Here is a 27,306-nt window from a genome sequence, read left to right as displayed (position 1 = left end):
GTCTAAAGAAAGCCAGATAGATCAATGGATTGTAGGAGAGAGTCTGGGAATAAGATCAAGGGAGAAATTGCTTTCTTTGATATGCTGCCTCTTAATAGGAAGCGGAACTCCAGAGTCTACTCTTCATTATTAGGCTATTGTGCATTTTACAAGATCCTTTTTTTTCCCTCACAAGTCATATCCTAATTTTATACATAGATGAGAACTGGAGCTTGTCTAGACTAGATGGAATAGAACATCATTTATGGGATACTATTTGAGAAACAATGGGAATATTTCCAAATTCCTGGGTAACTCTCCCTAGAAAAGAATTTCTGTTATACCCTGTATCATATTGACCAACAGAGACTCAGCTATTGAAATATGCCTTCTCTTTTGACTATAAGTTTCTTGAAAGCAGAGGTTGACATCATCTAAGGTTTTGTTTTTGTTTTTGTTTTTTTTTTTAATCTCTAGTGTTTAGCACAATGCCTGGGTATATTAGTCAGGTTAGGTTTGGCTGTGCCATAGTAAAGAATAAACCCTGAATTCATAGTGGCTTAACACAAAAATATTTGCTTCTTGCTTACACAAAATCAGTTGATCTCCAGGGCTGCTCCTTTCCAAGTGGTGACTCAGGGATCCAAGCTGCCTTTATCCCACAGCTATGCCTCCTGGTGGACATGGCCTCTGTAACTCTGTAACAGGACATGAGAGTGATAGAGGGTAACATATTGGCTCTTAAATTCTTGGCCCAGAATTAACACATGTCACTCCCACTCCTAGCCCATTGGCCAGAACTAGTCCTGGGAACCCTTCCTACCTGTAAGCAATTGGAAAACGTCAGGGACTGTCTCTGCCTTCCTGGCTAGTAGCATGCACTCAGGAAGCCTTGTCTGATGAACTAATGAGTAAATCTGACACAGGGTTTAAATTATACCATCTCAGAATTACTGAACTCTGGAAGCCACTTTCAGCCTCTCTAGAGCCTCAGAGGAGAATGTCATTGACAAGAGAAATAATGCAAGTGATTCTACCAAGTGGTAGGTCTAGTCTATCCAAGGCACTACTCTAGAAATTTTACATGGACTGTAGCGTTTAGTCCTCATTAAGGTTCTATGGGATAGGCTTTAATAGTCTTCTTTCACAAAGAACTTTTTCTCATGGAACCCTGGTGAGCAGGTAGCAGAGCCAAGTTTGAGCCCATAATTGCCAAGTTACAGAGCTCATTGGAGGTCCCATTGTGGCTCAGTGGTAATAAACCCAACTAGTATCTATGAAGACATGCATTTGCTCTCTGGCCTCGCTCAGTGGGGTAAGGATCTGGTGTTGCTGTGATCTGGGGTTGCAAACGTGGCTTGGATCCTGAGTTTCTGTGGCTGTGGCATAGGCTGGCAGCTGCAGCTCCAATTCTACCCCTAGCCTGGGAACTTCTATATGCTGCAGGTGCAGACCTAGGAAGCAAAAAAAAAAAAAAAAAGCTTATGAAAGTCTGTATTCCTGACTCCATGGACACCTCAGCTACTAACGTCTCTTGGAATATTGTTCGTAGCTGAAAGCAGTGGCCGACAGAGATGCCATCTGGAGTAGGTGCCACGGTGAGAGCTGCTGGGAGGAAAGAAAGCAGAGAGACAGGACTCCATCCCTTAACTGGCTCAGTCCATCCCAACTGTTCCACCTTCTCTCTCTCTCCTGCTGCCTGCCAGTGGCTACAGCTCCAAGACCTAAAGTCAGGAGTGAAAAGAGAAGAGTTCGTGGCTTGTTCTGAACAGTTGTGTATTTTCTGCTGTCTGTTTTGTACCCACCATGCTTTCTGAGCAAATGAAGATGCAGGACAGTGATCTTTATGCAGGACGCCTTTCCCAGTGACCTGATTTTGTGGGAACTGGCCAAACTCATTTCATGCAGCTTTTCTGACCCTGGGTGTTTCCTAGCATCTGTACTGGCCAAGCACGGAGTATCCAGAGCAAGTCAGAGGGATTCCCGGTCAGGCTCTGCCCTTCTCATCATGTGAATGTGGATAATTCACTTGGATTCTCTGGATTTTCGTTTTTTCATCCATAAAATGGGACTCTTGTACATCTACCCTCTGTATCTCTTTGGGTTATTGTGAGCATCACATGGAATAAAATATGAAAGAGTGCTTTGTAGACAGTTAAGGTTGGTTTAATCTTGCCAGGTTATTGTTTATGACCAGCTAACTGATAAAAATGCCTTACTTTCTGGTGGAGTTATGATTTTCTTGAAGGAAGGGAACAACGCTGTCTCTGCCCAGCATTTTCAGTGCCAGCTCTCACCCTACAAACTGCCCACACTTGGCTGCATATACTTGCTTTCTTTTCAAGAAACTTAAGAGCCAGACCATGGGAGTCAGAACATATGACTAAATGTGTGATATGGAGCAAATAATTTTAATCTCTCTGGATTCCAGGCTTCTCATCAGTGAAGTAGGGGTAATATTATTTGTGTTTGAGGATTACATATGGATGCACATGAAACAACTTACACAGTGCTTGACCCATTATAAAGCACCCCGTATATTGTTACAATTTTACTGTCATTATTATTACTAAGGAGCCATTACGCTGTGTCTCCAAGGGTCTTTATGTAATCAAATTATCCCACTGCTCAGTTGAAAAAGAAAATTCCCGACCTTTCTAAACACTGCATGAGCCCTCGGATCAGTGTCCCCCAGTCTGCCCTAAAGAATCGCCAGCACCCCCCAGAAAGCACACAATTCACAGTGTGGCTGTGCTCCAAATCTCTACTTGGAGGTCATTTGTTCGGAACTCAGCAAGTATTTTTGCATAGAAAGAAAGCTATTAAAATAGTGATTAGTGTCCCACATAATCTGCAGAGTAACAGAAAATTGGCATATTTGCAATGCACATGAGTGTCAAGTACTGTATTGCTAGTTATAGCCTAAAACTGAAAACTAAGAAAATTGTGTAATAAACAGTTTCCTTCATTTTCATAAACGCTGTTCATGAGGAAATGCATGGCTAACTATAGAAAGAAAGAGTTCAGTGGCAAGAGAAGTAAGGAACTGCTTCTGAGAGTATTTTCAAAGGCTTTGGAGGTTCTTTACCAGGTCTAATGTGACTTCGAAACTTATTTACTTTTTGTTCTTAATCCAGGGGACTCCACAGCACTGATCGTATCCATCACAAGGGCATTATTTTTGGTTTGGGGAAGGGGAAGGAGACAGACTAGGGAAAGGGAAGAAGGGTGAGAAGGGTTTCCTGAAGGAAGAAAAAAAAAAAAAAAAAGCAACCAGTAGTTTGGAGAAATCAGGGAAGGAGGAGGCATCCATCCATATGTAAGAAAGTGGGTTTACCTGGTTGGCCAGCAGGGAACTCAAGTGTGGTGAGACCCCCTCCTGTAAAAGGGAACCGGTGCCCTGACGGGTGAGCATTCCCCACTGAAGTCATAAGGTGGTGCCACAGGGCCAGACCAGCTTGTAAAAGGAGGAGCCCCTGAGATCGGTGAGGAAGAGGGAAGGAAGGCTGTGAGCTCCCAGCTATTTGGTGTTAGGAAGGAGCCCAAATAATGGACAAGTTCCCTGTTCCGCACTTTATTGCCACAAAGTAAGTGCTGAAGGAGAATGCCGACGTGATCCATCTAAACTGAGGACTTTGCATTTTTATGGGCAAGGGGCGCACAGAATGTGAGCACCTGATGAACATCAGCCCAACCTTTCATTTCTGGGGGCTTTGAATCTGACAGAGACTACACCAAACTATATAAAAACCTACCGTTTTTCAAATGAGGAACTGAGATCCAGAGAGAGGAGGTAACATGCCTCTGCTCACAGAGCTAACAAGTGTGCGGAACCTCCCCCGAGGCAGGCTGCCCCTCAGGCCACCGCAAGCACTGGTCCTCTGACTGCATGAGCAAGCTTTTATCCTGTACCTCCAGCTTTGGCCCTTTTCACTGATATTGGCTAACCAAGCAGAAGGAGGTGGAGTGAAGAAATCCAGGGTAGGTAAGTTGTCTATAGAAAGGTTAGGTCTGTCCTGTGGGGCCAATTCCAAAACAGGGAAAAGTGCATTTCTGGGTAATAGTGCCAGGCTGTGCAACAGAAATCCCAAGAGTCGCGTGCTATGTCAGAGGCAGCACGGAACGTGGAGACAGGAGACACCATGTAAACCTGTCTCTCCGATCTCTCTAACGTCCCTCTCAGCTCCAGCAAGTGCAAGTGCAAGCACTCTGATCGTCCTCTCATCCTCAGTGGGGGGATTTGTGGCCATTACGGCTCACGGAGGTGGGACAGTGGGGAGGTATAATTAGGTCACGATGGCCCCAGGATGAGCATACCCTCAGTATAAATGTGCCCTCTTGACTTCAAAAACCCCTTCCACTCAAGATAAGCAAAGCTCCTAGAGTAAAACATGAGTCTGTCCCCATTGTTACTTCAGGGTAGAATCTGAAGAACCCACGTGTATTTCTCTTCATAGTAGAATGTGCCCAGAGGTCAAGAGGGGACGTTTTAATGGCTGGGATGGACAACTGGCTCATGAGAGTGGTTGGTGGGGTAGTGGCTAGAGAGGACGGATTATTGCTACACAAATCAATAAAACAAAAACATGTGCTGGAAGGAGTCCTGAGCCCTCAGAACTGATCCTGGGCTGATAGAACCCCAGATCTGCACTTGCAGCATTGAGCACTGGTGTCTGTCAGACCCACACCGGGCCTCCTGTCTCCTCGCTCCCCTACAAATGTCATCCTTGGCTCCTCAGGCCATTCCGATGGTAGGCACACTCTGGTCTTTGCGCTGATATGCGACCTGCTGTTCCTGGGAATCCAAATCCCTTATCTTGACCTGACTTTCCCGCTTCAGGGACTCCCTGGAGCTTCTCTACTTCAGTCACAGAAGTTGCTGATTCCTGTTTTCTCTGGTCCTGTGGCTCCAGCTTCCCTGGGCGCCTCCTTCCCCTCCCTGGACACGTTCCCCTGCCAGGGCCTCCTCCTGCTACACCTTCTCTTGTCCCAAAGCCACTGTTGGTATGGCAATGGCTCTAGGCTTTGCAGCCACTCTCCTTGAGACTGTCATCCCACACCCTTGAACAGTGTGCTCTTTCAGCCAACCTTGAGCAGTGTCCTCTCTCAAACAAGGCCCCTAAAGTGTAGCCTTGATATTATCTCTACCACTCCATTGGGAAACTTGGCAGACCCCAGGGGACCATGCCAAAGGGTCTTAAAGGACACTTGGCACCTGCTCCTGCAGGTGGGTCCTCAGAGGCCACCCTTGCTTCCTTCCCCCTTGAATCTTAATGACCTGATGTCCACCCTGAGACTTCTTACCGAATGCCTCGGTGTTTTTCATACCAGTAGGAGCCTTCTGAAAGTGACCTCAACATGAATCATATGAGTCATCCGAAACTTCAGAGGAAGATGGGTTGTTATCTAACCTAACAACCTTCAATCAAGCAGCAGCATAGAAGAAAGCAAGAATCTGCCTTGAAATGCCAACCGGCCCCAGTCTGTGCCCTTCCAAGGGGAAGCCTTGGCCGGCAAAAACTGTTTGAACTTTAGATCCTTAGCAACAGGTACCACAGAGTGTCTTTGCTCTTAGATTTTAGCTTATCACTTATTATTTTATCCTTATCACTGCCAGGCAAGTTGCACCTTACCATTTTTTTTTTTTACCATAGACAAAAAGCCAAAACAGATTAAATTTCTTGGTCAGTGAGCAAGAGACTTTCATCCTTTTCTCCCTTTTCCTCTTGCACAGTTGAGGTAGAGGAGGAAAGAAGAAAAACACTGGAATGGAGATCAAATAAAATGAAAACACAAAAAACCCCACACATTAGACAACTGGGAACCTCTCTTTAATTTCTGGTGGCTTTAAAGCCGGTATGGATCAAACTGAAATACATAAAAACATATAGTGCTTAGTTTGCCTCCCAAACAGGGCAAACTGTGAACAATACAGTTGTCCTTCTCTTCAACTATCAGCCTTATATTGGACCTCTTGTAAAAATAGTGGGCTGAGGACTATACTAAGCTTTACATGCGCTACAAAAAGGGAAAAAAGTGCATCATAATTGCATTTTTACCCTACAGAATTCTTTTAAATTCAACATCACAAGTAATTTATGTGAAGCAACTGTTTTGCCTCATGAAATGGAAAATGGAGACTGTCTGCCTTAGAAGCTACCAGAGATATGATTCTGAGCCTTTCTCTGTAATAATATACTGCCTGATTTTCCACAGGTTATTTTGTTTCCTAGGCCCCATTCTCTTCAAAAGCAAAATGAAGAGATTAACATCTTCTCTGTCTACTTCACAGGGAAGCAAAAAAAAGGATGTAGTAGATGGAAAAAGAAAAGTAGATAAAAATGTGATAAAAAATGTGTTTGGTAGGCTTTCCAATTGTGACTCAGCAGGTTAAGGACCTTCCATCGTCTCTGTGAGGATGCAGGTTCGATCCCTGGCCTCACTCAGTGGGTTAAGGATCCGGCGTTGCTGCAAGCTGTGGCCTAGGCCAACAGCTGCAGCTTTGATTTGACCTGTGGCCCGACAACTTCCATATGCCACAGATGTGGCTGCAAAAAAAAAGAAAAGAAAAAAAATTGTTTTGGTATATAGATAGATAGATGATGGATGGGTAGAAAGGTAGATAGGTAGGTAGGTAGATAGATAGATAGATAGATAGATAGATAGATAGATAGATAGACAGACAGACAGACAGACACAGATAGATAGATAGATATGGGTTAGTCATTTTCCAAGCAGCTTTCAGATCATATAATTCACACTATTCCAGGCCAGTAATTCTGAGTGAGGCTGTGCCATTTCTCTTGGATTAGACACAAACATTGTTGAGTTTTTATGCTAGAAATTTGTAGGAGTTCCTGTTGTGACTCAGTGGGGTAAGAACCCAACATAGTGTCCATGAGGATTAGGGTTGGATCCCTGGCCTCCAGTGTTGCTGCAAGCTGCAGTGTAGGTCGCAGAGGCAGCTCAGATCTGGCATTGCTGTGGCTGTGGCATAGGCCAGCAGCTACAGCTCTGATTTGACCCCTAGCCTGGGAACTTCCATATGCCGCAGGTTTGGCCCTAAAAAAAAAGAAAGAAAAAAAGAAATCTGCAGAAGAACATTTCCATGAGTGTGTAATATTTAGAACATGGGGATTTGTTGAGACATTGGGAGATGAAACTTGGTGGAGAATCCTTATCCAGCAAGGCAGAGAGATGACACACAGGGCAATGGTAGCTTCAGGTAACGAACATTTATGAACAGAAACTCAGTGTCACCTCTTACCCTAGTGCCTGGGGCTGCCAAGTATGTTGGGAGTCCCAGGTTCAGGGATTCACGAGGAAGCTACAGCAGATAGCTCTTTGAGGCTATGATTTATGATAACAAAAGAATGCAAAGCAGAAAGAGGGAACACTGGCAAAGTCTAGGGGAAAGCAGGTGTAAGCCTGCAAGTGTCCGCTCTGAATGGTATTATACACAATGATACATACCCGCCAGCAGTGGGCTGTGACGGCGTGGGAAATGTCCACCACGGATGCTTGTTTTAGAGACTTGGTGCCCAAGTTTTTTGTTGTTGTTGGGGGCTGGTCATATGGACACTGTCTGCCTAACGCAAACCAAGATTCTAGATTCTCAAAGGAAAAGCAGATGTTCAGCATAGAGCACATTGTTTGTATAAACAGTTTAGGCTCAGTGAGCCATTCTTATCAGAAAACAGTGGGAACCCTCCTGAAATCCAAGCTCCCAGACTCCAGCCAAGTTCGGACAGTGTAAGCAGGACTTTTGAGACTAGAATTCTCTGGCCAGCTATATTAACTCTTTTATGCACACAAAGGTTTAAGAGTCTCATGCTCCATGGACTGAATTAGCTGGGTGGCTACACACAGAGGTTTAAATAACTGATGGCCATATGGTTGGATAAATACAAGGATTAATTCATTTGATGAATGTTACTGAGCCTTTGAAGGGTCAGATCGGAAGGAGATAAATTAGACATAGTGGCTGTCCTTTGTCAAACTCAACTCAGCATCTCAGTTGCTCTCTGCCCACCCACTGACAAGGCGTACTGCCTATTAAAAGCTCTGTGGCTTTGCTCCAAATTCCACCTCTCAGCCTCCTTTCAGAACCCATGGGTGCATCCCAGGGGCTCAGTTTTCTGTCTGTCATATAACCTCTTTCTGCTTAGCCCTTTAGGTGTTTGGGGCTACTTTTCTGTTTAACGTGACACAGATTCCCAGTGCCTCACATTTCATCTGACCCCCTTGCCTGTCTCATTTATTAGAGGAGCTGCCCCATTCGTGTTTGAAGCCCTGGTTCCTGAGGCTCATCCCCATCCCTCAGACAATAACTTGGAAGTCATTCAGCTTCTACTCACAACCTTTGGCTAACTCTTACCCCATGCCAGTGGCTGGGGAGATGCCCACAGCTATGAACTACCTGCCTTTCCCTGCCTTTCCTGGTGGAATCCCCTTACACAGAAGCTGCACAGGCTGGGCTGACTATAACCAATGCCTTCGGCATCTCTGTAGGTACAGTTCTCACTGCTCTTGCCCCTCCTGGAAGGATGCACCCCCAACGCTGCCCTCTTTGCTCTTTCAGGGGTGGTTGTAGCAGAAGTAACAAGATCCAGGCTTACAGAGTTCAGATTGGGGATGGGAACCTGGAAGGAGCATATGTTATTCTCTTGGTCTCAAAATTAGCACCATGTTCAGTGACCCAGGCAAAGAGTTGCAAAAAAGTCAACTTCCTCCCTGATAATCATCTGCATCCCATGACCTTCAGACCCCCAGAGGTTCCTGGGGACTTCCAGCCATTAGTATCTGTTCAGACCCAGTTTTCTCACCTTAAAGGATCTCCTTCCAAAAGGGCACAAAGATATGGCATCACCCTCTGGAATGCTTAGGAAATGCTCAGAATGACTCAAAGGACAAGGAAAAGCCACAAAGAAATGGGACGTCAGGAGCCAGTCCTGCAAAGCTGTGAATGTCAGCACTTGAAATACCAGAGCCCCCGAACAGACTTGCATTCCAGAAAGATCTTTGGGCAGCTGGAGGGAGATAAGACAGAGAGTGAATCTGAAGGCTGAGACACAAGGATAGGACATTTTTGTAATAATCTTATAAGAGGTGGTGGGGCCTTGACTAGATCTGAGGCTGCAGGCCTAGAGATGAGGGGACAGCTGTGAGGGGTGTTTAGAAGACCCAGTGACCAGGAGTGGGAGATGGAGGGCACAGCACTGCTTTCTGGCTTGGAATCAGCATCATTGGCACTTCCTTTGAGATAAAGATTCGGGGGGGGGGGGGGCTCATCAAACAGTTTGTGCTGTAGCCACATCCCTTTACCCTCTCCTTGACATCTGCAATATTCTCACTGGGTTTTCATCTGCAGTGTTCTCACTGGGTGTTGTCTGGTTGGTTTTGGTTTCTCCTTTAAAGGTCCAGAAATGCCCTTGGTGTGTTTGACAGACTTTCAGGCCCATGCACGGGAGCGGCTGTCTAAATCAACATGGGATTTTATCGAAGGAGGAGCAGATGCTTGCCTCACGCGGGATGACAACGTCGCAGCATTTAAAAAGTCTGGTCTTGCGTATCCTTTCTATTGCTAAGCTAAGTTTCACTGGGTGAGAACTCTTTGGAAGGGAGCAGTGCTGGTTTCTGCCTCCAAAGAACACGGAGTACTCAAGACATAATGATGGGTTTGGGGGAGTTCCTGTCATGGCTCAGCAGTAATGAACCTGACTAGTATCCATGAGGACATGGGTTCGATCCCTGGCCTTGCTCAGTGGGGTAAGGATCCCTCATTGCTGCGCCTGTGGCGTAGGGTGACAGGTGTAGCTCCGATTCAACCCCTAGCCTGGGAACTTCCACATGCCGCAGATGTGGCCCTAAAAAAAAAAAAAATACAAATACAAAATATGGGTTTCTGTTGTTGTTTGAGGTTGGGGTAGTTTCTTGCTGGTGGGGGTGCACAGAGGACTGGGGAAAGAATGGGTGGAGAGAGAATTTATCTTAGTGCCTCTGCAGAGCTGGCACAAGTGAGTCACCTTCCTGCTGCACTGCGGCCACTTTGCCATGTGACAGGATGGCATGAGAGTCCTGGGTCTCCAGCCACCTGGGCAGGGAGGAGAAGCCAACGGGCAGACCTGAATCTCCTGAGTTCCTGAACTTCTAGCTGAGAGGTGTAACAGGGAGAGAGGGCTCAAGGTTGGAGGAAATATGGAGACCCAAGGAGTCTTGAGGATGAAAGAAGATTGATTCGGGGAAGAGAAGTTGGGTTGGAAGAGCGTCAGGGAGAGCTGGAGTCAGTAAACAGCAGCCTGGGGCCAGGGCCCACCCCTATTTTGGATGGTCCACCACTAAGGGTGTTTTTTGTTTGTTTGTTTGCTTCATTTCTAAATGGTTGAAAAAAAATCAAAAGAAGAAGAAGAATTGCAGGATGTTAAAACTACATGAACTTCAAATTTCAGTGTCCATAATAAAGTTTTATTAGGACAGAGCCATGCTCATCATCTCTCTATTGTCCATGACCAGAGCAGAGCTGTGTAATTGTGGCAAAGACAGCAAGGCATACAGCCTAAAATATTTACTCTCTGGCCCTCTACAGAAAATGTTTGCTGACCTCTGTGAAACTGAGGTCAGAAGAAAACGGAAAAATAGGATGCTCGGTGAACACTCTCTTCTGTATTTTCATACTTGTTCAGCACGATACTAGGCACTTCAGTTGCTTTATCTCATTGTATCTTCATGAGACTATTAGGGAAGGTGGACTATCACCCTCCTTTCACAGATGAAGTAACTGAGGCTACCTAACCTAAGTTTGCACCATCAGTATTTCCAGAAATATCTTTCTCAGTTTATATACAGGAATAATAATATTTTGTGGAAAAGAAACACTTTTGGACCTTGAAGCTAAGCATTTATTGGACTTAAAGGTGTGTTTCATAGAATTTTTATTTGTCAATTTCCCTACTTTCTTTTGGAGTAGTGGTTAAGCCAAATCTTCAAATGAATTAGCCTCTAGCAAAACAAAAAAACACCCCCAAAAAGGCCACGATCATTCTCTGGGATTTGTCCTCTTTCAGTGACTTTTCTTACTGTATAGAGACTTGTTTCTAACCTAAGAGGGAAGACCCAGGAACGCCTTCCTGCTTCTTCTTTTCCTTTCTGGTCTTTGTCATGATGGATCAATCTAAGCATCCAGGTGCTGAGGGTCAGGTCAGGGAGGCACGGCTCCAAGACACCTCCTTCTGAGGGAGCAAGGCAGGGAGCAGTGTAGACCATCCATGCTCTGGACATTTAGAGAAGGTGGGGTTCCTGTGGAATAGGCTTCCCACAGGAGTGGAGCCTCCAGCTTGTCTATGCTACCTATTCAGCTACCAGCCACCTGAACACTCCCCACCACCTGGTGGTTTCTCAGGGCTCAACCTGGTCTAGACCTGGACCAGGAATCTGGGGGCCCCAGCAGCAGGCAGGCAGCACCTCCATCCCGGAGAGCAATCCCACCAACAGAAAATCTCTCTGTCGCCCAGCACAGAATCCGCCTCCGTCCCCGGTACCTGAAAGATGTGTCAAAGGTGGACACGAGAATCACCATCCAAGGCGAGGAGATCAGTGCCCCCATTTGCATCGCACCCATGGGTTTCCACTGCCTCGCCTGGCCTGACGGAGAAATGAGCACAGCCAGAGGTGGGAGCCAGTCCCATCTTGAGGCCCCTTCCCAGGCACCCTAAGGTGGGCAGAGGTGTCCTTCAAAGCAGGGCAGGCAGCTCCAGGATTTCTCTCTGGAGGGGCAGAGGGACAGCCATCGGGTTAGAATTAAGAGTAGGAAAAGGAACGCTTAAAGCTGTGTTTGCGTAACATCCCACCTAAGATTGAGAAAATACCAATTTTCCATAATAACGAATGGTTAGAGTGAGAGGGAGCTACAAATGAATAGGGGGATATGGAAACCTTGCCAAGCCGGCTGTGAAAGAGGGGTACTGGCCTCCTGTCACCCCATCTGTGGGGAAAGGGCTGCTAACTGTGGCCCTAAGGGTAGGGCTCTCCCTGAGCCCCAGGGCTGGGGCTGAATGAGGAGTCTCTGAATTTAGGATGAAGAGAAAGTCATGACGTTAAGCCCTAATGCAAGGTCCTGGCAAGGCGCTCTTGTCCAAATGTTCCATTTCCCTTCTCCTCGGTGGATTCGATCATTTTATTTGATAGAAAGTTTCTCATTGGGTTTTATCTCCTTCCTCAAACCCCCTCATTCTCTTCCCTCATCTGCAAGCACCAAAAAATAATAAGAGGAAGAGAAGAGAAGGAGCAGAAAGAAGAAGGGAAGGGCAGGGGGTAAAAATATTCCTGTGACTCATGTGTAATCTTCACCCTAAATCCAGGCTGGTTTTCCTCATGTTTCCCATGGCTTCCCTGGACTCCTTTCCTTTGACTCTGTTGTATAGGAAGCAATGAATCCAAGGATTCTAGAGCTGAAAGTGACATCCATCTGGTTAGGAACCAAATTTGGCTAAATTGAAATATGGGTACCCTGTATGAATGTGACTGCTTTGTTAAACCTTTACAGTTGAGTGTCTCGTGCTGTTGTTTGTTTGTTTGTTTGTTTGTTTGTTTTTGTGTGTGTGTGTGTATAGTGGGGGGAAGAGGATGGGGTCTCTCCTGTTGCCATTAGGAATTGAAAATACTAATTTCTGATTAGGTCCAATTCTCTGCCTGTGGGCTGCAGGGAGGTAGCGACATTGGCCTGTTGGAGAACCCCACCAGCAGGGAAGAAAGAGGGAAGTGAGGAATACGCAGTGCAGCCCATCACTGTCAGCCTCAGCCTCATCAACCTCAGTGTCTCTAGTGCTTCTTCAGTGCCTCACTTCATAGTTTCAAAAAAAGCTTCCATAGCTAGTATCTTCCATAGCTAGCAACAATGCCATAAGAGAGGTGGTGTTATTTCCCCTTTTACAGATAAAGAAAATGAGACTCAAGGCCACAGAGCAAAGAAGCGGTAGAATCAGCATTCTTCTAACTCCAGACATGCTTTTTCTACTACAAAGCTCAGCCTTCTCCACTGGAATTACATTTTTCTCCTCCTTTGCCCTCTTTTGTTCCCCTCTACTTCATTGATGAGTTCAAGAGAAGCCCATTTGCTACCTGAAAGGCACTGCAAGTCCCACATTGAGTCCAGGGACTCCGTGTCATCTCTGAGCTGGAGATATTTTAATCCATATTACAGAGTACAGAGCTTGTAAAACAGGTTATGCAAAGGAGGACCCACTTGCTAGGCCTGCCTGACAGGGAAGCAGAAGGAAGTCCAGCTTTATCTTCACAGGGCCAACTGGCCAGAGGCAACACAGACCCCCTATGGCTTCTTACCCCAGTTCGGAATGCCTCTGCCCTCCAATCTGAGCTGTGTCATTTGCTTTGCAGCTGCCCGAGCAGCTGGCATCTGCTATGTCACCAGTATGTATGCCAGCTGCAGCCTTGAAGACATCGTTGGTACTGCACCTGGGGGCCTGCGATGGTTCCAACTGTATGTGCATCCAAACCGGCAGCTAAACAAACAGCTGATCCAAAAGGTAGAATCCCTGGGCTTCAAGGCTCTGGTAATCACTGTGGATGTGCCCAAAATTGGCAATAGGCGACATAACATGGCAAACCAAGTGGACTTGCAGAAGACCTTACTCCTGAAAGACCTTGGATTGTCTGCAAAGGTAGGAAAGATGCCAGAGCCAATGGTGGGCATTACAGAAGGTGGACTTCCATCCCTCTTTCTTCTCTTCTTTCTTTCCGGAAGTAGTCATCGAGGACCCATTCTGCGCCAGGCACTAGGGATGCAGCAGTTCCAAAAGTAGATGTAGTTGCCACTTCCCTGAACTTCCAGACAAACAATATAAGACAAAATGTCTGGCCAAGGCTGGATGCTGCGAAATAGAAAGCTAGGGAAAAGATTGTTTCATGAAATAGAAGAGTAAACTAAAAAGTTCTCCCAGCATTTTCTGCTTCTTGGCACACTTAGAAAATGATCACTTTGGATGGCACCCTGAGATAAACAGACTCTCCAAAAAGGATGCTCATAGTCCAGGTGAACTGAATGGCCTATGGAGTGTAGCCAGCCCAGCCCCCTCCCTTCTGCCTTGCAAACTGAGGGGCAGAATCTTTGCACACCTAGAACTCACCCATGGGCACCAGAGAACCACAGTACACTTGTTTGGACAAGGTGACTACGAAGGGCACTTGCCCCATTAAGATCCTATAGGCAGATGGGATGGAGTGCCACAGAGAGGGAAAGCCATATGTCAATTTGGAACCCCTGGGCTACATTAGAGATAGTGACACTGTGACATCAGCCTTCCTGGCTAGTGGGCAGCTGTGATACCCAGCCAAGTGACTCAAAGTTCTTCTGATTAACCACAAATTGGCCTTAAGTTTTTCTGGAATCCTATCTCAGATTCCAGGGACACATTGGGATCAATACATACTTAATTCACATGGTGAGCCAAGATAAATATTGTTTAATATCTGATTTAAGATTGAAGTTTTGCTCAGTTCTTGTTACCCTGTGCACATCTCAATTGTAACTCATCACATTGGCTTTAGACATGTTTTTGCTTATCCTTCTCACTTACTAAACGCTGACACGTTTTTCGGTTTTTGTTTTCAGTCTTATTTGTCTTTGTGTGCTCAGATCTTGGCATAATTATTGAGCAGGGACACGAGCAATGGTTAATGGATAAGCAATTGAAGTAGAAATTCTTTTATACACATTTTGTTAGGAAAAGGAGCTAGAAGTCATGTTGGATTTTGTGGCTCTTCTTTTCAAGCTTATAAATGGTGGCTTTCCAAATGTGTCCAATCTTGGAATGAGAATCTTGAAGAAGATCAAGCCTCAGGTTCTCTTTGCTTCCCCACAGGGAAATTCAATGCCCTATTTCCAGATGTCCCCCATTGACCCATCCATCTGCTGGGATGATCTCTCCTGGTTTCAGAGCATGACTCGTTTGCCCATCATCCTTAAGGGGATCTTGACCAAAGAGGATGCAGAGTTAGCTGTGAAGCACAATGTCCATGGCATCATTGTTTCCAACCATGGTGGGAGGCAGCTTGATGAGGTTCCTGCTTCTGTAAGTAGGAAGACTTCAGAGTGGGTATGCTTGGGAGGGCTGTGTGGGGGCATGTGTCCACAGCAAGGTACCCTGTGCAATTTAATGCACACTCCGTCTCCTTAACCGCCTATGTTGGTAAGTACCTGTGAATTTTAAGGACTTTTAATCATTAATTACAGCCTGATATGTGCCAGGCATTTTTTACCAAATTGGCATATGTCATCTCTACATGTCACAACAGTCCTGCAAGATGGGCATTATTATCCCTATTTTCCAGTTGGGGACACTGGAATTTAGCAACGTGAGGTAATTTGTCTGAGTTCACACAGTTAATAAGTGGTTAAGGTGAATTCGATAGAAGCATTGTTCCCAAGGCACTGAGGTCTCCTGCCTTTGGAAAGAAGCCTTCAGCCGGAAGCTTGCCTGTCTGACTGGATGTAACCTCATATTTTTTTTTCATATGACACATCCCAGGAAGAAACAGTGCCTTACTTAAGCTGATAAATAACTGACTTTCATAATAAAACTAAATATGCCCTATGAATCAATCCTTGGCTAAAAATCTGGGACAGTCTGATTTTCCCCCAACTTATGAATTTATGTCCATTATAGACAGAGTTTGGGGAAAGAAAGTGAAAAGGAGGAAGGCAGGGAAAGAACCTTCAAAGGGATTTAATTGTTAATTTATTTTTATGGAGATATATAGCTTATATTTTTAAAGAGATTCGTCTATTGCTCCTTGACTCATTTGAGAAAGGAAAGTAGGTTTTTTTTTTTTTCCCCTCTAAGTCTTTTTGGCCCTTTTATTATGTAAGTAAAACATGTTCACTGCAGCTAAATTGTAATAATATATGTGCAAAAAGAATAAGGTAAAAACCACTATCACTAATGACCATTGCTTGGTCATTCCGCAGAGAGGCACGGAACAGGAGCCCTGACTCAGTTCCGGAACCTTTTCCTCCAGGACCCTCCTCCTAGACTCTGCTGTCACTCCCCCTTCCTTGGATGTGCCCAGGGAAACGGCTCTGTGTGGGGCACCTTAGGTCCACATGGCCTGTTGGCCACAGAGCCTGGAAAGGAAGAGACACAGTGAGAGAAAAGGTCCAGTGGAGAAACCAGACCAGAGTGATCAGCTGTTTTGATTTTGTCTTTCAAAGGCTTCAACCCTGCTTTTACAGTGTTGTTACTGCATTCCTATCCCATATCTCAGATAACACATAAGGAAATCAGGAATATGATACTCAAATGTGATGTGTTAAGATGATATTCATCCAGGAGTTCCCATCATGGCTCAGTGGTTAACGAATCCGACTAGGAACCATGAGGTTGCAGGTTCGATTGCTGGCCTTGCTCAGTAGGTTAAGGATCCAGTGTTGCCATGAGCTGTGGTGTAGGTCGAAGACGTGGCTCAGATCCGGCGTTGTTGTGGCTCTGGCGTAGGCCAGCGGCTACAGCTCTGATTAGACCCCTAGCCTGGGAACCTCCATATGCTGTGAGAGCGGCCCTAGAAAAGGCAAAAAGACAAAAAAAATTTATCTGGCATTGCCTTGAGCTGTGGTCTAGGTCACAGATGTGGCTGGGATCCCACGTTGCTGTGGCTGTCACATAGCTGGCAGCTATAGTTCGACCCCTAGCCTGGGAGCTTCCGTAAAAAAAAAAAGAAAAAAAGAAAGAAAAAGAAAAAAGAATAACATACAGTCCAGTTCCATGAAATACGCTGTGGTCCAGATGCTAGGGTTATGGCTGATCACACGTGTTTTGCCAAAAAGAGCCCTAGCAACGAGAACATTTCGAGCTGTGCCACCTTAGAAACAGAGAAGGTAGAAGAGAATCAAAAGGCAAAAGGTTCTTTTTCAAGAAGAGCATTACCGTCAACACTACGCGTAGACAATGTCCCCCTGGGGATGTGAACAGGAACCAAGGGGTTCTTCCAAGTCGCAGACCCTGAACTCTGTGGGAGCAGCAGATGGCAGGAGGGAGATGAAAAAAAGTCTCCAGGGTTTGGGGATGTCCCTGCACTGCTTTGATTGGCCTCTGCAGCCTCAAGCACAGGAGGGGAAGAACTGTTAGACGTGGCCCCCGCCTGGATGTCCTGGTGCCAGCCCACATTGAGGGGGCACTGCTGTTCCAAGACACCCCCAGCATCAGAATGGGAATCCCTTAAGCCACATGTGTCTTGCCTTTTCAGATCGATGCCTTGTCCGAAGTGGTGGCTGCTTGTGAAAGGGAAAATTGAAGTGTACCTGGACGGAGGGATCCGAACAGGCAATGATGTGCTAAAGGCCCTGGCCCTGGGGGCTAAGTGCGTGTTTGTGGGGAGGCCGATCCTGTGGGGGCTTGCCTGCAAGGTAAGAGTGGCAAACTGAAGGCCAGCAGGAGGATACCCTGCGTCTCATTCTTTCCACACGTTTCTATCATTTAATCCCCAAGCTTAGCCTGTTTTTTTTTTTTTGGCCACACCTGTGGCATGTGGAAGTTTCCCAGCCAGGGATCCAATCCAAACCACAGCTATGGCAACACTGGATCCTTAACCCACTGCGCCCCAGCAGGAACATCTTGCGTAGCCATTTTTTGAGGTGCCACCACAGATTCCTGAAGTCGTGCCTCCCTCCCCCCTTCAGGCTTCCTCTGCAGCATTGTGCATATTTCCAAGAGCTCTCACCCCCACATTTTCCTCATTGCTTTTTCCTTTCCTCCCTTCACAGATCCTTCTCAGAGCGTCTCATCCTCCCCACACAGCGCTGAGCGCATCTTGAATGTATGCTCAGAATGTGGTAAGAATGTTCCTTCATGCTTCTTTTTTCTTCTCTCTCTCTGTTGTGAGAGCAGGGTGAACACGGTGTTGAGGAAGTTTTGAACATTTTAAAGAATGAGTTCCACACTTCCATGACCCTTACAGGTAAGTTTTTACAATTATTTTCCTAATTCAGAACTGAAAGCAGTGGGCAACTAGTATGCATGAGCAGCTTTTTTGAAATAAGCTACCAAGTCTTCCCTTTCTCCCTTCTTCTTCATGCCGGCGAGGATCATTTTTGTTCCAGCAATGTACTTCTTGGGATTCTCCAAGTGCTCCATGAGCGTCTCCTCTCCCCTGGTGATGCCTTTGTTCTTGTTGGCATCGATGTAAGAGAATCCAACAGCCTGACCTGTCTTTCACCCAAACCTGAAGGTTCAGCCCAGTCCTGGGCTTGCCTCCCTCTTCCACAGTGTGACACCAAGCACACATCTGGACAAAAATCTTCGTGTCCCCTCTCAACATCACCTATTTTTCAATCATTCTTCCACTGCGGCAACAGGGAAGTGGCCGCTCCCAAGCCTGACATCCTGCTAAGTCCAAAACTCACATGTTTTTAGCAAAGCCTGGAATCCCAGTGATCCTATAATGCCAGAGTCCAGCTGCAGCAGCCAGGGTGTTCCTGCGGGGATGGATGATGTTGGCAGATGCACACGGAGACAGCCTCTTTGTCCCTTCTTTCAGGGTACGGGACTGCTCCAATTTTATTGGCATAAGTGGTTGATTATATAGACAGTTTTTCACTACAGATTACATCATAGTGTTAAAAGTACATTGGTTAACTATTAGGCTTTGTTTTTTGATCACATGGTACAGTAGCAATACGTCATGTTTTAAAATCTTCAGCTTAACTAAATTTAGTGAGTACAATTCAAGGACAAACAGGCACAACATATCATGTGGGAAAGAGGAGACCTAGCACAAACCACCTCATGGCCAGCCAATTCCCACAAGCCGAAGAAGTTACAGACACAAAAAAATCTTGTCTCCAGACTAGTGTCTATCTTCAAAGTGTCCTTGGCAGAGAGACAGTGTGAGAAAATACAAATCAACTTAGCTAGCTACCACTAAAAGTTTCTAAAATCAAGGACAAAACTCACAGCTAGGTTTATTTCGATCATCAATAATATGTGTCTAACTTCTATAAACTTTATTAAAATCCTAACTCTAAAGTTTACTGTATAACTGGTTAGTAGATAAACACTACGTTTTTAATTAAGTTGGATTTGAATGGGGAAAAGTCCTTCAGGATGAAATTCTTATTATATTATTGTTGTAATTTTGTTAAATCACAAATCACCATGGGAAAATAAGAATGGAAAATAAGAATAATAAGCAAATAATCAGGAAAGGCTGAGGAAAACTGACTAGCAAGTGAATAACAAAAAAGACTAAGTCATCTATGGAACAATCCCCACTCAGAAACACAAAATGGAAATTATTTCCTGGGAAATACAGTTCCCCACCAAAGTCAGCGGGCAACCCTTATTGTCTTCTGGGGCCTGTCCTCGGAATTGCGCCCTGCAGGCAGGCATCCCCTTGTTTAGGAACCTGCCCTCGGAATTGCACCGTTCAGACAGGCCCCTTTTTCTGATTAGGAGCCTGCCCTGAGAATTGCACCATTCAGGCAAGCTCCCTTCCTTGGCTCCTTGTATTTTCTCGGTTCCTCACACTATAACTTAGAGGTTCTCCACTAATGATGGCAACTTCTCTTTTCAGGGGCATTTGGTTTGGGGATTTGGGTTCATTTTTTTTTCTCACTGGCACAGTGACTGCAGGTGGGGACTGAAGGTGTTTAGTGCTCAGGGACCAGAGATGCTAAATGTCCTAAAATGCCTGCAGCTGTCTCATGGAGGAAAACTGTCATGTCCAAATGCCAATGGTCAATAGCTCTGTCTTTGCTACTATAGATGGTAATTGGTTGCAGTGTGAGCAGCAGACAAGATGAACCCTAGTAAGACCCCCATTCACACCTCAATTCCAAAGCTTGGTAATAACAGAAACCTCTGGAAGTAAGGAAATAGTGAATCAAGAGCTTCAATGTGGAGTCAAGACCATTTTTATGTCATTAATATATTTTCACAGATGATATTACTCAGTATGTGCCATGTGCCAGGCACCAGGCAAGTTGTCCAGGTTTTTCAAGTCTGGTTTTGATCTGATATTTAGACAAGTATTTGTACCTAGTGTCCAAGTTACATAATGTTCACTGGGGCTGCAGATGCAGCCTTTGGGCTTGAGTAGCACAAGCTAGAAAAATTAGATCAGCATTAACACCAGCATGAACCTCCATTCCACTGCGCAGATTAAGAGAAAAGTAGGGAGGAGTTCCCATTGTGGCTCAGTGGTAACGAACCCAACTAGTATCCATGAGGATGCAGGTTCAATCCCTGGCCTTGCTCAGTGAGTTAAGGATCAGGCATTGCTGTGAGCTGTGGTGCAGGTCCCAGACTTGGCTCTGTGTTGCTGATCCTGTGTTACTGTGGCTATAGTGTAGGTCGGCAGCTGCAGCTATAATTCGACCCCTAGCCTGGGAACTTCCATATGCCACAGGTGTGGCCCTAAAACCCCCCCCCAAAAAAAAAATATATATATATACATACATACACACATATATATGTGTATGTATAGATGGTACTAGATTAAAGCATCAAGGACCATGGATTAAGGCATCAAGGAGCAGGACCCTCTGTTTTGAGCCAAAGCCTTCAAACATAAGTCAATAAATGTCCCAACTTTAAGTTGATTTACAAGGTTGTGATAATTTATGCTGTACAACAAAGTGATTCAGTTATACAGGTACACACAGGCATTCTCTTTCAGATTCTTTTCCCACCTAGATTGTCACAGACTATTGGATAGAGTTCTCTGTGGTATATAGCAGGTCCCAGTTGGCCAATCATTCCGTATACCTCAGCATGCATATGCCAACCCCAAACCCCAAGTCCATCCCTCCCTCCACCTCCTGTGCCCTTTGGTAACCATAAGTTTTTCAAAGTCTGTGAGTCTGTTTCTATTCTGCAAATAAGTTCATTTCTATCCTTTTTAAAAATTATTTTATTTTATTTTATTTTTGCTTTTTGGGGCCACACCTGCGGCTTATGGAGGTTCCCAGGCCAGGGGTCTAATCGGAGCTACAGCTTCCGGCCTACATCACAGCCACAGCAACGAGGGATCTCAGCTGAGTCTGCAACTTACACCACAGCTCACAGCAACACCGGATCCTTAACCCACTGAGTGAGGCCAGGGATCGGTGAGGCCAGGGATCGAACTCGCAACCTGAAGGTTCCTAGTCAGATTCGTTTCCGCTGGGCCACAATGGGAACGCCTCTTTTTTTTTTTTTTTTTTTTGATTCCACATATAAGTGATAGCATATGATGTTTTTCTCTCATTGTCTGACTAACTTCGCCTAGTTAATTTCTAGGTCCATCCATACTGCTATGGTGTTGTTTATTGCTTGGAATTACCTACTTCACTTTATTTTTTTTAAATTTTTATGTTTTGGCCATGCCTGAGGCATGCAGAAATTCCCCGGCCAGGAACCAAACCCATGCTGTAGCAGTAACAATGTCGGTTCCTTAACTGCCATGCCACCAGGGAACTCCTATCCACTTCACTTTAAATTAGTCAAAGTATTTTAGTATGAACATCCTCCCACTTTACCTTAATGAAAAAGCAGGCGTACATTATAATTATGCCTTCACTCTTAAACTTTAGCTAAACCTCTACCAAGAGCAAGGCAGTGTCCCTGGTACCTTGTGGGACCCAGACCCAGTAGAACAAGTACACAAATATCATCAGAGCTTATATGTGAATGGACACTTCAAACTGTCACCAGATGGGATCACAACCCTTTGATGCAACTATTGACACGTTTGTACATAGTTTAAATATAATGTCTCTTTCAACACATAATGAGAGTGTCTATTTTGGTATCTCTGGGCTCCTGGGGGAGCTCTGCCTGCTCTGAAGCTGCTCTGTTCTCTGTCTGCCCTGGGGAAACACAGGGTTCTCTAGATCATTGTCCGTTCTGACCAGAGCACCTCTGGCTCTGAATTCCTGCTTCTGCTGAATTAGTCCAACTTACGGGCTGTTTACGTATCCCACGCTCGCCATTTCTGCCCCCTGCAATCAACCCAGACATGAACCTCAACTCGCTCCTCTGCTTCCATTTTCAGGGGGAAAAAAAAAAAACCCAAACCTCTCACTTGTCCTACTTTTGTGATTAGTACATTTGCCAGTTATGTTCGGGGAGGTTAAGGTGCATCCATCTAGGATGCGGAAAGAACTTTAAGTGAAGCATTACTCATCCTCTCATTACATGATTTCAGCCTCCTTCCACCAGCGATTTTTCACGTCTTCTTGAGCCCGAGGTTCCCCAGCTTGTATTATCACTTTCTGCATGTTCTACCTTCTCTTTTTGCTTCCTCTCTGAAGTGACTCTCTTCAATCACTGTGTCTCATCTCAGTGTCAGTCCCAATTTTGCTTTTTAATTAAGGGCCTCCAGAAAAGAAGGCTGTTCCGTTTTACACAGCTTTTCCTTAGAGGCAGTTGTGTGAAATACTGGCCCTATCTTGTCTGGTTTCATGAATCACAGCCTCCCTGATAGATATTTCCTACGTCCCTAAGCCTTATCAGGGCTGAGATAAAGGTTGAGTATATCTATTGAACACATACATTTTTCCAAAGGCTGAAATACTGTTTTTACATTCTTGCTGTGCCCTTGTGACATGGCTGTTTTTAAAGAGGACATAGGAGCAGGCTCACAAAATCTTTCCCAACATAATCAGGATTACACAACACATTCTGAAACATAAGATTTTCTCAGGACAAGCACTAGGTTCAGGTCAGGCTTCTTCCCACTGGAGCAGCCCATTCCCATGCTGGGGTGGGTGACTGGGGTTTTAGAGAAATGAGTTTTTTGACTATGTTGTTCTTTCAGGCTGCCGGTCGGTTGCCGAGATCAATCGGGACCTGATCCAGTTCTCCAGATTGTGAAGACAGAGACAGCTCCTCCTCTGCCCCCTCTGCCACTCCACCCCACCCCTCATCTTCCTCAGATGAGCCAGGCTCCTCTTGGCCTCCCTGCCGTGTACATGCCGTGCTCTTGCCTGAAATCCTCCTCTGAAAGAAAAGCTTTTAAAAAGGCAGATCAATAATGACTGGAATAGCTAGTGGGTTCAATTTTTGGCATATTCTACATGCGTCTATGAAGCAACTATGGAAATCCACACTCTAGAAGAAGAGCTTTACATGTAAAATATTTCCTAGTAAAAATCATACTCCTATCTATAGATAACAGGGGGATAACATAGTTTAAAAACACAGACTTTGGGAGTTCCTATCATGGCTCAGTCGTGTGGAACCGACTAGTATCCATGAGGATTCGGGATCCATCCCTGGCCTTGCTCAGTGGGTTAAGGATCCAGCATTGCCGTGAGCTGTGGTGTAGGTCACAGATTCGGCTCTGATCCTGTGTTGCTGTGTGTGGTGTTGACTGGCAGCTGCAGTTCCGATTTAACTCCTGGCCTGGGAACTTCCATATGCCACCAAGTGCAGCCCTAAAAAGACAAAAACAAAAACAAAACCTAGACTTGGGAGCCATAAGGACAGAGGATTAACAGCCAGAACTGCTACTGACAAGCTGTATGACTTGGGGAATTTTCAACAATCTCACTGAGCTTCCATGTCCTTGTCTATAAAAGAAGAATACATGCCCCAGCTCGCTAGGTTGGGAGAAAGATGATATGAGATCATGAATGCAAAGTTCAGAGCACAAGCCTTTGCACCTAGTATACATTTAAGAAATAGTAGTTTTTATTATAATTACTTGGGAAATTCCTACTCATCTTGTAGGACCTTGCTCACCTATTAGTCTGGCTACTTGCTAAGTGCTTCCTCTTGTTCTTTGCACATTATACTACTACAACCCTTATTATAATGTGTTTTTATTTATATTTATTTATTTAATGTCTCTCTCCACAAATAGACTGTACATGGCTCTAAGCAAGAAACTATATGCTTGGTACTGGATTTGATGTATAGCAGCATCTCAGTAAATGTTTGTGGGATGGATGAATGGCTGGCTGGCTGGTAAAAAGAAAGATGGAAAAAATGAGGAGATGCCCTACTAGAGTAAAAACCTCCCAGACCTGCAGTCAGTAAAAACAGACCTCTAGAGCAAGGGGACCCAGCTGAATAAGATCTGGCACTGGAAGGCATCCGAAAGTTAAGGATGGAAATCAACGACCCAAATAAATAACTTCATTACCGGTTTCCCCCATGTTCTCTCTTGCTCCTTGTTACGTTCTGTCCTCTATACAATAATCGACTAGATTTTCTTTAAGTACAAGCAAATCCTATATCTCACCCACTTAAAGCCTTTCTGTGGTTTCTCATCCCATTTAATATAAATTCTAAACTGATCATCAGCTCTCCAGGGGCAGTGTGTTATCTGGTTCTTGCTAATTCTTCCAGCTCACTTTTTCATCACTTCTGTTCCCTGAACAAGCAAAACTCTTTCCTGCCTCTGGACTTTCACCCTCACTGCTCTCTCCACATAAGCCTTCCTTCCCCGTCTTCTTCCCATGATTAACTCTTTCTTGACATTTCGATCTCAGCTTAAATGTCACTTCCTCAATGAGGTGAGAGTTCCATGACCATCCTGTCTAGAAGAGGCTCTACTCTACTCATCACATCACCCTGTTTTTGTCCCCTCTAGCACTTACTACTACCAACCACTAACTCATCCTTCGTTTATTTATTGCTCATCTGCACCAGCAGAGGCACCTTCATCAGTTGTGCTCACCTCTTCATTCCCAGAGCATAGAACCATGCCCAACACCATCGGAGGCTTTGTGTAAATATTTATGAAATGAATCAATCCAAAAAGATAAAGCCAGATCAAACTGCACGGGCACACCTGAGAGGTACAGTAGTCCCAGAGGGAAAACAGTGAGTTAGGACAAAACCAAGCTGAATTGGCCACTACCTAAGCTAAGAGACATGAAAAGTCTCCTTTCATTCCTGGGCTCCATCCTTTCTACAAGAGGTCATGCCTTAGTACAGTTCCACTTTTGCCAGACTCCCAAATAATGAACTCCTTTGATTCTTCTCTGAATAAAAAATCTTTAAAGGACAGGTCAGTAATGACTAAAACAGCTTTATATATATATATATATATATATATATATATATATATATATATATATATATACCTTCTATATCTCTGTGAAACAACAATGGAAATTTGCACTCTGGGCAAAAGAGCTATCCATATAAAATATTCTCCGACAAAAATCATATTCCCAGCCGCTCAGGTCAACCAGATGAAAGCAGGAGAGTAAAGCTAGTATAGTGAGAATTCTCAAAGAGTATTAGATGCTCTGCAGGATTCTGGTCTTTGAAATGAGGCCCAGGAGACTGCGTTAGGTGTCATCATTAATGGGTTGATAAAAGGAAAAAGATAATTGACCATGACCCTTTGTTTAGACCCTAACTTTTTATTCGGTTAAAAGTTTAAATTGGCTCCTTCATTGTTGGGCTGCTGGTCAGTTTGAGGCCAAGGAAGGGTCTTAATTTGGCAGCAAGGATGGGGTGCTTACGCTGAAAGTTTAGGGACATACTAAGGAAGTGCCATGTCTAAGAACAACTGCCTGGCAGTTACAGAGGTCACAGTTGTGTTGTGGGACAGGAGGCCTAACCGACCAAGGGTTCGAGGAGGACCTTCAGCACACTGATCAGAGTAGCAATATGTGCCTCAGAAAAGATGGAATCATCACAGGATAAAAAGGTAGGGGGCAGGGGTGGTCAGGTATAGCCTAACTCATGCTCTGCTGCAAGGGATCTTGGGAAAGTTTTTTACTTTCATTCACAGAGCCAAGGCCAGAGACATGAGAGAAGAGAAAAGCAAATGAAAGCCTAAAATATTTGTGTTTGTGACCTAGGATGCTATAGGATCTTATGGCCCATTGAGTATGTCTAGTCTGTGTAGCGCACTGACCTGCCAGGAGAGGCAGCCAAAAGAGAATTTTGAGACAAGAGGTTCAGGGATTCTGGAATCAAATTTAAAATAAACTATATCAGTCCTTAACCAATAAATGAGAAAGGAGAGATCTTTATTTCAGTCACATTGGATAGTTTTCCTAGATAAATGGAGGCTTTCTCAATAAAGAACTAAAGAACTCAGCCAAGTGAATACTTAAAAGTGTTCTCCTACCCAGGGGGCCCCAAGAACATGAACTCTGACAGTGGGCAGACTTTGGGCAGACTCATGAGAGAACTGGACAACCCAGCCACTTCACGTGGCATGTGACTGCATCGAGGGAGATTTTGCTGTCCTCTGCCCCGGTCCTCAGCCCTCACACCTCTGTTGCCCATGCCTCACATCCACTGGGGCTTGGTGCACTTTCTGGAAATTCGCCCTCTGGACTTTTTTTTCTTTTTAGGGTCTCACCTTTAGTATATGAGGTTGCCAGGCGAGGGGTTGAATCTGAGCTGCAGCTGCCAGCCTACACCACAGCCTCAGTAACACCAGATCTTTGACCCACGGAGCGAGGCCAGGGATTGAAACCGCATCCTCATGGATACTAGTCCAGTTCGTTACCACTGAGCCACAATGGGAACTCCTGGAGTTTCACTCCTAGATCACAGATCTATGTCAGAGATACCATGTATTGAAGCCACTTTCAGTTTGTGTTAAGTTCATAACTTTGGTCTCATTATTCTCTTACATCAGAAATAAGAGGAGACTGTCTCAGTACGGCATCGTCCTTTGTGGTGCAAAAGAACTAATAAACAGCCTTGAAAATAAGGTTGGAAATCAGAGAAATCATTGGTAGGAGAACATCCACTCCTCTAACCTCCCTACTACAATCTCATAACTCAGATTTTTTTTTTCATGCTTAGATTATTTTACCGGCTGATGAACCTGCAGTAAAATTCTCCAAGTTTGTCTACAATAACTGTACTTATTATAGGGGTTCTAAGTAGGCATGATGGTCAGACAGTCTCTTTAGTCCTGAAATCCCCAGCTGGGGGCTTGATTGAGTCCTTCTGGATTGCTTTAGGATGAGAGAGAAACAGAGAAACAATAGCATACGGCACAGAGGCAAGTTGGTATGCCGATAAGGGAGTTAGCTTACTTTATGAGAGACTCTCATATGCGTTCTCCTTGTATAGCTCTCCCTTGGTGATAACTATACTCTTTTTTGGTCTTGGACATATGTGTATTATTTTTTAAGTTGCTTTTCCTTCCAGACTGAGTGAGATAGATCCTAGACTCCAGGGGAGATGAGCAAGGATGTTATAAAGATAGCGCCAAAAAGCTACTCTCATTGTGTCAGAAGTGTGGACACAGGAATGTCCATGGTCACATGAAGAGATGCATAGGAAACCTCAGAAGGGACTTCTTGGCCCCTAAAAATGTCCTGCATTGGAATGCATGGGTAAAAGAAAGTAGAGG

The 27,306-nt window shown here is 44.9% G+C and overlaps 1 protein-coding gene across 1 annotated transcript in view; it reads left to right on the top strand.

Annotated features, from left to right (window-relative positions):
- HAO2 (hydroxyacid oxidase 2) overlaps positions 1 to 23,017 on the top strand; it is a 198,315-nt gene extending 175,298 nt beyond the window's left edge. The window contains 8 exon segments of the mRNA XM_047784884.1: positions 9,397 to 9,535; positions 11,495 to 11,646; positions 13,372 to 13,655; positions 14,856 to 15,065; positions 17,236 to 17,265; positions 17,267 to 17,395; positions 17,877 to 17,946; positions 22,786 to 23,017. Of these exon segments, the coding sequence (XP_047640840.1) occupies positions 9,405 to 9,535; positions 11,495 to 11,646; positions 13,372 to 13,655; positions 14,856 to 15,065; positions 17,236 to 17,265; positions 17,267 to 17,395; positions 17,877 to 17,946; positions 22,786 to 22,841 (1,062 nt within the window). The 5' untranslated portion in view covers positions 9,397 to 9,404 and the 3' untranslated portion in view covers positions 22,842 to 23,017.
- The last annotated feature ends 4,289 nt before the right edge of the window (positions 23,018 to 27,306 follow it).

Source organism: Phacochoerus africanus, chromosome 6 (genome assembly GCF_016906955.1).
Source record: "Phacochoerus africanus isolate WHEZ1 chromosome 6, ROS_Pafr_v1, whole genome shotgun sequence".
NCBI classification, from domain to species: domain Eukaryota; kingdom Metazoa; phylum Chordata; class Mammalia; order Artiodactyla; family Suidae; genus Phacochoerus; species Phacochoerus africanus.
Note: the sequence above shows the minus strand (reverse complement) of the source record. Positions and strands in the feature narration are given on the sequence as shown.